The 12,165-nt window shown below is 30.0% G+C and overlaps 2 protein-coding genes across 10 annotated transcripts in view; one reads left to right on the top strand and one right to left on the bottom strand.

The window, feature by feature from the left end:
- LOC129908706 (PDZ and LIM domain protein 4) overlaps window positions 1-2,259 on the top strand; it is a 29,741-nt gene extending 27,482 nt beyond the window's left edge. For 7 of the 9 annotated variants that reach the window (XM_055985405.1, XM_055985403.1, XM_055985408.1 and 4 more), the window contains 3 exons: window positions 1,271-1,421; window positions 1,828-1,881; window positions 1,980-2,259. In XM_055985405.1, the coding sequence (XP_055841380.1) occupies window positions 1,271-1,421; window positions 1,828-1,881; window positions 1,980-2,066 (292 nt within the window). In that variant the 3' untranslated portion in view covers window positions 2,067-2,259. The other 2 variants (XM_055985409.1, XM_055985411.1) reach the window with 1 other exon arrangement.
- A 2,850-nt stretch (window positions 2,260-5,109) lies between these two features.
- LOC129910821 (putative uncharacterized protein DDB_G0271606) lies at window positions 5,110-10,880 on the bottom strand. Its single transcript, XM_055988392.1, has 4 exons — window positions 10,574-10,880; window positions 10,409-10,504; window positions 10,177-10,308; window positions 5,110-5,646 (listed from the first exon to the last, which is right to left on the bottom strand). The coding sequence occupies exons 1-4, from the start codon at window positions 10,811-10,813 to the stop codon at window positions 5,311-5,313; spliced, it is 804 nt and encodes a 267-aa protein (XP_055844367.1). The 5' UTR covers window positions 10,814-10,880; the 3' UTR covers window positions 5,110-5,310.
- Window positions 10,881-12,165: the final 1,285 nt, after the last annotated feature.

Raw genomic sequence — 12,165 nt, 5'->3', positions numbered from 1 at the left:
CTAGAGGAAAAATAATTAGATGTTTTTTTTTTTTGAACTAATTTGTTTTTTTCTATAAGATAAAAGTAGTTAAGTATAAATGAAAAAGAATATTGCTGCACAATTAATATTAGAATTTTCATCGATCTATCTTTCCTGGAACAAAAACATAAAATCCTGGAGCAACAAAAACAAAAACAACTACATGAACAAGAGCAACGAAATCAGCGCCAACAGCAACATCGTTTCCATCACAACTGAAAAAGACGTTTACAATAAAAAAAAAAAAAAACAAAAATCAAACAAAAAAAAAAAAAAAAAAATATAAAAAGTTTTCCCCATACCTACCAACTTTTATCCTAAATTACTAACAAATACTAAATAACACTTAAAAATCCTTCGAAAATACTACTCAAATGTAAATAAACTTAGTTAAATTTTTATTTTGCTATAATTTTATAACTTAGAAAATTTTACTGGTCTTAGAGGCACCAATCTGTCAGTTTATTGATTCTATAAAACTCCTTTAAAACTCCATTTAATCGGAAATACAAAAAGTAGCAAACTGCCAGGTTGGCTCATGGCCTTGTTTAGTCAGAAAAGCTTAAATGCCATGCAAATATATTTACATAACAATCTTAAGCATATACAATTTATAACTGTAGGCTTGAAAATTAGATTATTCTTAGATTTTTAATACGAGCTTACATTAATATAACGCCTTGAACCAAAATTGTGATCAAGTTTTATCTTTCCTATTGTTTTTAAAAATATTAAAAAAAAAAATTAATAAATTGTGATAAAAAGTTCCTATAGAAAATTTTACAAGCACAAGATTTATATATTTATTATTATATTTTTTTTTTGTTCATTAAAAAAACACACATTATTATGAGACAAGACATTTTGAACTTTCACTATTATCTACTTCTCTTTTTCATTTTTAATCATTTTTATAACATTTTTATTTTTAACACTTTTTTTCAATTTTAAGAAAGAAAAAAAAAACCTAAAATTAATTCTAACATATTGTGCACATTTTCTCTCTCTCTCTCTTCACTTTTTTTTTTTGTTGGCAATTTTATAAACAAAAATTATACTGAAACAAAAAAAAAAAAAAAATAAACAAAATAATATTTAAAATTGATCCACATAACAACAAAAACCAACTTTACTGTAAAAATAATAATTCAACATTGAATGATGGATGAAAATATGGATACGATGTGGACTTTTGGAAAATATTTTTGAAAAATCAAATAAATTTGGAAAATAAAAAAAATTATGACAGTTACAAGAAAACACTTCAATATGATCCATCAAAAAGTGAAACATACAGAGCAATTCAAGAAGAAGGTTATGGATATGGCGATAGGGCGTCTGAATTGTCGAATCCAGTGCAACCAAAGGTCTTCCATCCAAATAGAATGGTTCCGGGAAAGGTAAGATCGATGTTGCTTGATGAATGTTTTATTTATGCATAAAATACACAAAAACAAACAAACAAAAGACAAAACAACCACAAAAACAAAAATAAAACTGACAAGAGTTTAATCGTAAAGTTTGACGTTTGTTTGAAAAAAAGCCTAAGCTCCATGTGATAAGTCTTTTTATGATGTACCTAAAAAATTGTGTTCTAGTGCATTGTTGTGTCCCTAAAAAAACAGAAAAAAAAAAACAAAACAAGAAAAACAAATACAAATGTATGTTTTATTTATAATGTTTTAGATATTTTTAAGTAGAATTTATACGTTAATAGTGATCGTTACTAACAAATCCATGTTGAAGAGATTTTAAAAATAAAATAGTTTGTTTAAAATTTACTGACTTAAATTTGTGTTTTTATAGAAACCACCTTCCTCGCCCCATCCAGCGCCAGTTTCAAGTGCCTCGCCGTACAATGTAAGTAAAATATGAAATAAATGTACTTTTAATATTTTAATAAACTTAATTGAAAATAAAATAAATTAACATTTATTATTTTTTTTTTATTTTGACAGGTGGTAAACTCACATGACGATTCAATCCGCCAAAGTGGATCATTCAATCGCTTGATGTACAGCGTTCTAGGAACAACTGATTACTAAAATAATAACCAAATCAATTTTTAAATTATAATTTACATAATTACACAAAAATATAACTAACATGAACACAAAACAAAATAAAAATAAACAAAAAACAAAATTGAGAAACTGTAACTAAATAACAATCAAACATTGAATTTATTTACAGTAAAGTAAATATAGTAATGAAAATGTTTTACTGATGTGTTGGAAACCTGGAGTTAAATTATTTATTGTATTAAAAACAAAAAACGAATATTAAAACCAAAAAAAAACTTTTCTTTATAGATATAATAAATTAAAAAAACAAAACGAATCATTTATTTTTTTACTTTATTTTAAATTAAAAATCAAATTACAGAGATATACAAGAATATATTTATTTTTTTAAATTAAACTTTTTATTTTATTTTTCTTGTATTTTAATTATAAAATTCATTTATAAACTTATTATTGAATTTGATTGAACAAAAAAAAAAAAAAAACAATAAAGCTTTATTTTTAATTATTTTTATTTATTAATATTATTATTATTAAATTTTAGGTGTTAAATAATCTTTTTGTCATCCATATGTGTGTATGGCAATAGAAAATGGGTGAAATCTAGTCAAATCAAATTTTACAAAAAATATATAATTGGTAATAGATTATTATGTACTTAACTACTTGCAATTGAATTTCGTTATTTAAAAAAAAAAACATTAATATTTAGAAATCATTTTTCAATAAAAACTTAATTTAAATACTAAAAAGCGCTTATTATTTCACAAAGTTAAGAATCAGCTGTGGCTCCTGATTAAAGCACTCTCTGGGACAACAAAATTTTTTTCCGAAAACGAATAGTTAATAATTTATTTACTTTGAAGAATTTTACTCCTGTGCCTTAAATACACAAATTCAAAAATAGAATCAATTTCAAAAAAAGCATAACATAATTCAAGAAAATTTGCTCTTTTGCTATCAAGATGGCGATGTTCACCAAGGCCCGTTTTTGAGATATTGATATATAGAGAGTTAAACATGTTTTCCTAGTGATTAAACATGCCTCCGTTAAGAGTACGAAGCAGATTTCTTGCGAGAAAGGGTTGCTGCTTTTGAAGAAACAAATTTAAAATTCTTACTAAAAAAATAGTACGCATACACCCCAGTGTACCATTAAAAAGTTTATTTCGAAATGCTTTGAGTCGGATTGTCTGACAGAAAACACTAATTTACCATATTTATACCATTGTTAATGAGACGTAGATATGGTGCAAGTACAAGTTTAAGACTTTGACGGGGCGAAAGATGCTTCAACGTAAAACAAGATAATCAAAGGGAGAGTATACGTATCAAGACAGGAGAAAAGTGGTGAAAATATCCTGGAGAGGGAGATGAGGCTTCGAAGGTCTAGGAAAGAATTTTTATAAAATTTTGTAGGAAAAACAAACTTATATAAAATACTTCAATTTTTTTTTCTTAAAAATTTTTAAATTTTATTTTTAGCTGAATACTAAAAAAACTCAATGAAATAATTGTAAAAAAAATCTTTGTTGTTTAAGGAAATAATTAATTAATTTAAAACCCTATAAAAAACTCCAAAAAGTTAAAACAATAATTTGAAAATCGTAAACGTATTAAAATTTTTGATTTATACACACATTTGTGATTGCAATATTTTAAGAACATTCTTTTTTTTTTGTGATAGATGGTTAACTTTGTGAATATATGAGGCTATGAGAACAATAGTGGCGTAAGCCACAAAAAGGAAGTTTTGAGCTACGAGTGATTTAAGATACAGGGTTTTTCAAAACAACACTTTTTTGAGTGCCATCTTGTTCTGAGTGTATCAAGCTGCATAAATCTATTTTTGTAATAAAGTAGATATATTAAGAGACCAAGTTTTTATGAAAAACTCATTTTTGAAAAAAAAAACCGGTTACGCCACTATTGCTCTCATAGCCTCATATAATCTAAAAATAAAGACCACAAAAAAACAACTATTAACTTTAAAAATTGAAATAAAAGATAAAAACATTTTACTACGGGAAATTTTGAATTTGGTCTTTCAAAAGAATTATATTTTTAAGGCACAATGAATAAACATTTTAAAAATATGTATATGATTTATCTCAACAGAAAAAAATTTGAGGTAAAAGTTAAAGGGATAGTATTTTTGTTCAATCATCCTTATCTAGGGCCTAAGCTTTTAACCTAGGTGGTGTCTCCCCCAAAAATATCACTTTGGAAAATAACGGACACCCAATTGTGCATATATGTATAAACATTTTCTTATAAAGTTTTAAATAAAAACAAAAATAAAAAAAACGTCTGTAACAGGAAAATGCAAAGTGGATAATTGTGGGTGCTAAAATAATATTTTTCTGAAAGTTAGGACTTTCATTTAGGATTAAGACAACATTTCAACTCGGAAGATGGTGGAGGAATAAACTAATACCATACCTTATATAAATTTATTTGAAAGCAAAGAAAAATACAACTATTCAATTGAGGTTTAACGATTTAACATTAAAAAAAAGTATTGCAAAAAGGTATCAAAATATTGTCCATAACCTAATTTTTAAGATCTAATTTAGAAAAAAATCAATTTTTAATTAAAAAAAAAACACTTCAAATTAACTCACTTATGAGCACCAAACTAAAAATACATTATGTGTCTTCACCTCCGATGTGGAAACAAGGTTAAAAAGTGGTGATATTAATGCAGAAATCTTTGTATCATCTTGCAAGAAATACAGAGTTATATCTGTTAAATGTAGCAGATAAGATTCAACCCAACTGTGTATTGTATTAACGTATGCAACAAATTTTTGGGTAATAATTAAAAAATAGCATGCTTTAGAGAACTAAAAGAATGGTCTCCCCAATGCATCAGATAACCAACTTAAAACTTACAACTGGGTAATTTTGTTAACTAGCTTCTGAATAACGCTTGATATTGTTAGATACTCAAGAGTGATGATATCTAGCAATAACTTTAACCTCAAGATTTCTTCATTCAAACACAATCAAAATATTTTTTTTTTAATTTTATTTTTTATTCTATTGGTTTTTTTTTGTTTTATAATTTATTTAAACTAAATTTACACACACATTAACAAATAGTAAAAAAAAGGTAAATGTTCTATTTGCATTACCTATCCGAAAAGTTTTTTGTCAGACTAAAATTTCGCATAATTTATTCGTTTTTGGATCCTATTTACAGACTGCTCGCGACTTGTTGCATTCCTAATATAGCATCCAAAATCATCTAAATTGTGGCAGCTTATTGTTGATATTGATGGAATTGTTGTGGCTGATATTGTTGTGCCTTAGTATATTCCTGTGGCTTTAGACCACTTTGTCCTTGTGGCTGACGCAATAATTGTTGTGGGGCAGGTGTTGGTATTTTAACAACAATATCAGTTGGCTCTCGAATAACTTCAGCCTTGAAACCTTCTTTAGGATCAGCAGTATATTTAACAGTTCGAATGAAACCATCCGAATCAACAACCGAGTAACTACCCTTGATTACTGAACCATCACGTACTTCCTTACGATTTTGGTAGTTGGTAAACTCGTCATCCTTAACATCGAATCCAAATTGGTATGATGAGTTTTGCTGAAAATGATGTGAAAGGAAAATACAAAAATAAATTAACTAAGTTAGTATCGACATGCATTTGAACTATTTATTTAATCAGTGTATTGCCTAGAAAAAAATAAAAAAGCCTATAACTACTTTTTAAGACCGGTTGTGATGGTTATAGTGTCCTGAAAAAGTAATATTGAACGCACACGGTAAGCAGCATCACGTTTTGTTGCATGGCTCTGTGGTTTAAGTTGCAATGTACAAAAACAAACATCCACGCTGTCTAACTGGTTTCAAGTGAAAGTAAATCAGATCAAATTTTTCCCATTTTATGTCGCCATATAGCAAAATAGTCACTAACGACAATCAGATTGTTATGCAATCGAAACCGAATACCCAATACGCATGGTGAATTTAAATACGATCCCGCGACGACGCGGACTTGAGATGTGTGTGTGTGTATTTGAAAGACACACCACCTGGAAGCGTTTCAAATTACCGGCCACTATAATGTACATATTTATGGCTTACCCAAGCTTAAGTTGGCACTTTCTCATATCCAGACACAAAAGTTAAAAAAGAACTTGTATAAGCATCCTATAAACCAATATATTACACCCACCCATTCCAAAATATAAAACCAGTCACTCTGGAAGAAGGTCATATCATAAACGGGCATAACACTTCAACAATTGCATTTCAATCACATTTTCATTTAGCGATAGTACACAGTTGGGTATAAGTATTTCGAAAGGTTGCGACGAGTCTTGAGGGCGGCTTCAACAACAACTTACTGCAGCACGGCTGCTGTCTGCTCTAAAAGTAGGTTAAGGCAGTTCTTTGGGTTGGGCTCATTCACTTTTATTTATCGAAGAGAGGAAAAGTGATTCAAAACTATGTTGATTGAGGTTTTTTTTCAGACATATTTTTTTTTTACTTCTTTAACCGTTTTTTTTTGCCGTTTTTCTTGATTTCATCCATCTATATACCAACGACATCAACATCAACGCGGTTTAGTGATTGTGCAATTTTTGTTTCCTCGCCTAAATGCAGTTTGTGCGGTGCTCCATAACAAATATGGGCTGCCAGTAACCAACCGCACACAATCTAGGTATAGACGCTTTGCAATTGAACTCCACTTTCATAATTAATGCGATCAATTTTCGTCTGAGTCGCCTCGTCTATATATACGCAATGAACATATAAGTGTATTTCTTTACGCACGCGAGATTGGTGTTGTGTAATATTTATGCCTTTTAAAAAGATCGGTACATATGATTAAGTTCAACAAACTTGTTATGAGTGGTTTGTATTTTTTTTTTGGTTATGAACAACTTGACAGGAGAAGGAATGTGCTAAATTGTGGCTACGTACCTTTAATTGGACAGATTTTTTTTTTGTCTTGGTTCACATAAACCAAAAGAATGCTTTTAATGCATGACAACAATGGAACGTATATAAAAATAGTTAACAAAAAGATTTACAACTTGATGTCTTTTGATTTTACAGAAAATCACATTTGAAACCTCCTGAACGTATGCGATTGAAACGTGTTTAGAGTTTTGTAGGACAGTGGAGGTGGCGAAGTACCTTACTCATAAAGATGTAAACATTAATCTAGTACTTTCATTTAAGAATGGTCTTTTGTGCAAATGGATGAGATTTAATTAATGTGTTATTATTGATCTATATGGATCAAGTGGGATAATATAAAGTGTTGAAATAATAATATACACTGCATTACCATCCCTTCACTTTGGAACTAAATGCGAACTTATCCTTACTTGTTAAGCTGTTTCCATAATTATATCGATCAACACTATTTTCTTTGTTGACCAGCATGCTACTCGCTCACACTTAACAAAACTCAACATAATCTGGACTCAGCTTTAAACTTCATTTATTAAAATTTGCACTACCTTACCATCCCTTCACAAAAAAAGTATTTGCTGCGTGACAATTGTCATTGTCATTAATGTGCGTTACATTGTCGAGTTACTTTTTGCGCTGGCAAACTTCATTGGCAACATCTTACATTTCTTGACATTAAAAATATGCCGGTAAATTTATTAGCTCCTATAATATCATGCACTTGAACTTTGTTCAACAGAAAGTTGTTGGCAACAAAAATTATTTCACATTTGCATAGCCAACAACGTGTCATGTATAAAACGATTTTCTCATTGAAACGTCAAAATAAAAAACGGGAAAGGAATAATTAAAAGACATGGTACATGAAAATCCCCACAAAACCGTCCATAAAAAGTAATTAGCTTTCAATTTCTTTGGATTATGTAAATTTTTTTTTTTAACATCTACTTTTTCATCACTATTGCGTCACTACTAACTGACTGCATATTGGTTGCAAGTTTGTTGAACTTGCATAAAGACTTTCTTTAATCATTCGACACCAGTGTGTGCTGGTCATGTAGTGCGCTGTACATTGCATGCAGCAGCAATAAACAAATTCAAAATTTCCTTCCGGAAATTTTTTTTTTTCAAATCTCCTATAATACTTCTTTTATCACATTGGGAGTCGCATTCGATTCATGCTATGACTATTACGTGTACACACGGAGCTGCCACACTGTGGTAAAATTACCCGTCTGGGTACCGATTTTTCGCATGAGTAAAATTTGGCCTTTGATTGCTACATTGAAGACCAATAGCAAAAGAAAAAAAAAAAATACCATTCAACAGCATTTCGTTTTTTACTTATTCTCCTCTTTTTTTGGTTTGAAGTTTCTTCATTGCGCATTAATGGTTATTTTTTTTTCGAATAGATCTAAGATTCAATGAAGATTTTTGCGATTGGACTTAAACTTCATTCCAATGCGGCCATTTGTTAAATGTTAAACAGCAGGCAATTGTGTTGTTAGAGTTTTTTTTTTTTGTTATGTTGTGTGTGTGTCGGTATTGTTTCAACAAATTGATGGATGTGATTTGTGTGGCGGCGTTGTTTTTCATTGATTTGGAATTTCGTTCGTCTTTTGGTTTTTAGGACATAGGCACATTATAGATGCTTGCTTTTCGATTGTGCAATATTTATAGCGACCTTTACAGCCTTTGTTATATAATGATCTTTATGAGCTTAATAAAAATCAATCCTCACTTTTGATTAGTTTTTTTTTTCGGATTCCTAAAGTTTTGAAGTTATTTCCTTTGTTATAAGATGACTCGTTACTTTAACAGTCGATATAAATGATACCTAAGAGGCTAATATTCGAATTTAAGGGGCCTGTTAACACTTAAGTGGAAAATGATAAGGTAGTTCGATTTTGAACAAGTTAAATATCATTTAGTTCTCGCACTCGACTCTAAAATTTGACTTAAGTGAATTCATTACCGCATCAAAAATTTAAATATTTAAGGTGCAAACGTGATGCTTTGTAGGTAAGGTAGTGGTTTCTTTCAATACAAAAAGGTGTGATGCAAAAAAAGTATTGCGTTTTTGAATTCAGCCATTCCTTTCAAAAAAAAAACTACCTTATCATCCATTTGCATATTATATACTAATATTTTACTCAATATAAAGATTGATAAAATGAGTGTAATTTTTCTAGACCCAATCAAAATTCGCTGCCAAGTTGTATAAGCCTTGCAAAACTACCTTACCTACCTTTCTCAGTTTGATCTGTTTGTGGTCGATAAGGTGTTTCTTATTCTTGCTGAAGAACTATATTACCTAGAATGCATCAATTAAATGAAAAAGAAAGGTGAATTCATTAATGATTTACGCTTTTGTATCACAAAAAATTCTTGTACAAAACAAAAAAAAAACTTTGTAGGTAAGGTAGTGTTTTCTTTTCATACAAAAAGTTGTGATGCAAAAGCAGAGATGCCAATTTATGTTAATAATAGCAATAAGCTCATCATTAAAGAACAGGTCAATATCAAAATCAAGACTTTAGTGTGAAAATGGTAAAGAAGTGCGTATTTTTAGCAAACAAAGTTATACAGAAATTATTGCACTAAACTGTATTTCATGGTTTTGCGTTAAATGGGTTATTTGTCCTTGTCAATAAAACTATTCAAATAACAAAAAAAAAAATAATGGTATTGACGAGAGTTGTTTCCAGTTGCAGCTAACGTTAAAATAGTTGCAATGTAAATTTTACAAAAATTAATAGAAAACAGTTCGAAAAAAGGGACAGAAAAAGATGGACTCCATCAGAAAAACTGATAATGTAACTTGCTCAAACATTGCAGGCAATTTTGTATTGCTCGTTTTCAAGCTACATAGGTTGCACAATTCCAAATAGCAGAAAGAGCAGGGAAATATTTTCACCAAGTAACGCAATTAATCACTTTTGTTCACTACATCAAAGTTTGTAGGCAAATCAAAATTCACCAAAATTTTAACGTCGTCCACCTATTAAATCATTTACGAAAATTGCACGGGTCAGCAAAAAACCATTGCAAACTTTCACAAACTGATATTATATCCGTCAGTTTTCTATGTTTTCCTATAAAATTCACGATAAACTCCACTTAAACCATCAAAAAGTCTTAAATAACTGATATAACTTCCTTTAAAATAAATTTATTGCATTGACTCACATCATCGTATTCCTCATCCTCTTGCTGCTTAAGTTTTGCAGCTGAAGATTGATATTGAATTGGTTGTGGACGTGGACGTGGGGCTGGAGCTGGTTGCGATTGTCTATAAACAACTTGTTGAGGTTGCTGATACTTGAAATTGAAAATATAGAAAAATTGATCGTGTTAATCGGAACTCTCCAATTGACAGAAATTTTTGGAACAAAAAAACTAATGAAACTCTTTAACTTACTTGTTGTTGTTGTTGCTGTTGTGGTTGTTGCAAATAATCCCTTACAGATGGTGCCACATAGGCTTGTGAATTACGTTGTTGCTGTTGTGCTCTTATCTAATAATTGAATGAAGTACATGAATATAATTCGTCTTTCATCCCTCTTTTGAAATTGCTTCACCCTACCTGTTCCTGTACATTATCCTTAACCCTGATTTGTTGTCCAGGACTAACATATTGTTGTTGTTGTTGTTCGTTTTGTTCATAGATAGGAGTGGCTTCTGGATTACCACCAGATTGTTGTGAAGATAGCTGCTGGTAATATTGTCGTAAGTATGCAGGATCAACAGCTTGTTGTTGTTGGGCAATTACACTAACCCCCAAGAGGGCGCTAAACACAACGATCACTTTTTGAAACGAACGCATTTTGATATAATTTTTTTTTGTTAAAAATTCACTTTTCTTTTTACACCCACTAAAATTAACTGTTATAAAGGGCCTCTTTTTTAAAAAAGAGGAACAAAAAAGAAAGAAAGAAAAAAAAAGTATCTGTGTAAGGCAAGAGCACAGATTTTTTGATATTGCTTCAACCGACCGAAAGTCACTCAGAGATGTGATCTGCCGCTTGGGTATTGGCCTTTTATATGAGGGTTTCGATCGCTTTGGCGAAGCCCCCCAGTTTCGAGTACTGCAAGATTGAGTGGTGGTAAGTACTAGGCATTGAGTAGGGGGTAATAAACCCACATGACATGTAGTTGGCATATACTTTTTTTGTATCTTGAAGCTAGGTAGGTACCTACTTTCGTTTTGTCTGCACGAGGTATTGCATTGCAGAGTTTGTTGTAGGTAAGATTGCTCCAACTGACATGACGTCAGTTGTTGGAGGTATTGTTTTGTATTGTATTGTGGTTAAAGAGGAGGTGGTGGTAAGTTCTCCTTTAATTTTTTTTTTAATTTTTCATTTCTTTGAGACCTTGTGGTAGTTATGGGTATTTTGTGTTCTATTCGAATTATTATATAACCAAGATATACTTATTTGCATTCTGAATGATTTGTAGGTTTTTAGTATTAAATTTGAAGACAATAAGAAATTTGTAGATTTGTTTTATGAGTTCAATATGATTACGGCATTGAATTTGTTGCCGATGGTTAGTTTGTTTTTTCGTTTTTTGACGTTTATTGAATAATTCAGGTAAGACGTGTTGTATACAATTGATGTGTGTACCTACCTTAACTCTTTTTTTTTTCTTACGTGTAATTGAATACGAGTTTATTGTGTTTGCGTGACTTTTGGGGTTTTTGAATTTGAACTTATTTGGTTTTTTGTTTTATTATGTGAAGAGTTGCAAATGTGTTACATCAGATGAAAGGCTAACGATTATTCTTCTTCGCATGGAAGGATGCCTTTGCATTATTTGTGTATAGGTTTATTACAAAGCACGCAAGGAATTTTTTCTATTGGAGTTAAATTCAAGATTTACCGCATTGTACAAATGGAGCATGGCACTAATAAAGTTGTTATATTTAGTTCCTATTATAGTTGAGTGAACATCTTTAATGGTTTAATCGTTTAGTATTTAGTTAAATTAAAAAGATACATAAGTAAAAAGATACTTCAGGTGAAAAACTGTTAATAAGTTTTATACGATTTTTCACTTTAACACAATTTCAATTTATTGTATGATTTTTTTGAAAAAAATTAGAACTCTTTCAAATTAAAATTTTACTGACTGTTAATCACTTAAATGTATGTGTAGGTATTTTTCTTGCCAACCATA

The sequence above is a fragment of the Episyrphus balteatus genome, chromosome 2 (genome assembly GCF_945859705.1).
Source record: "Episyrphus balteatus chromosome 2, idEpiBalt1.1, whole genome shotgun sequence".
NCBI classification, from domain to species: domain Eukaryota; kingdom Metazoa; phylum Arthropoda; class Insecta; order Diptera; family Syrphidae; genus Episyrphus; species Episyrphus balteatus.
This window is presented reverse-complemented; position numbering and strand designations above follow the sequence as displayed.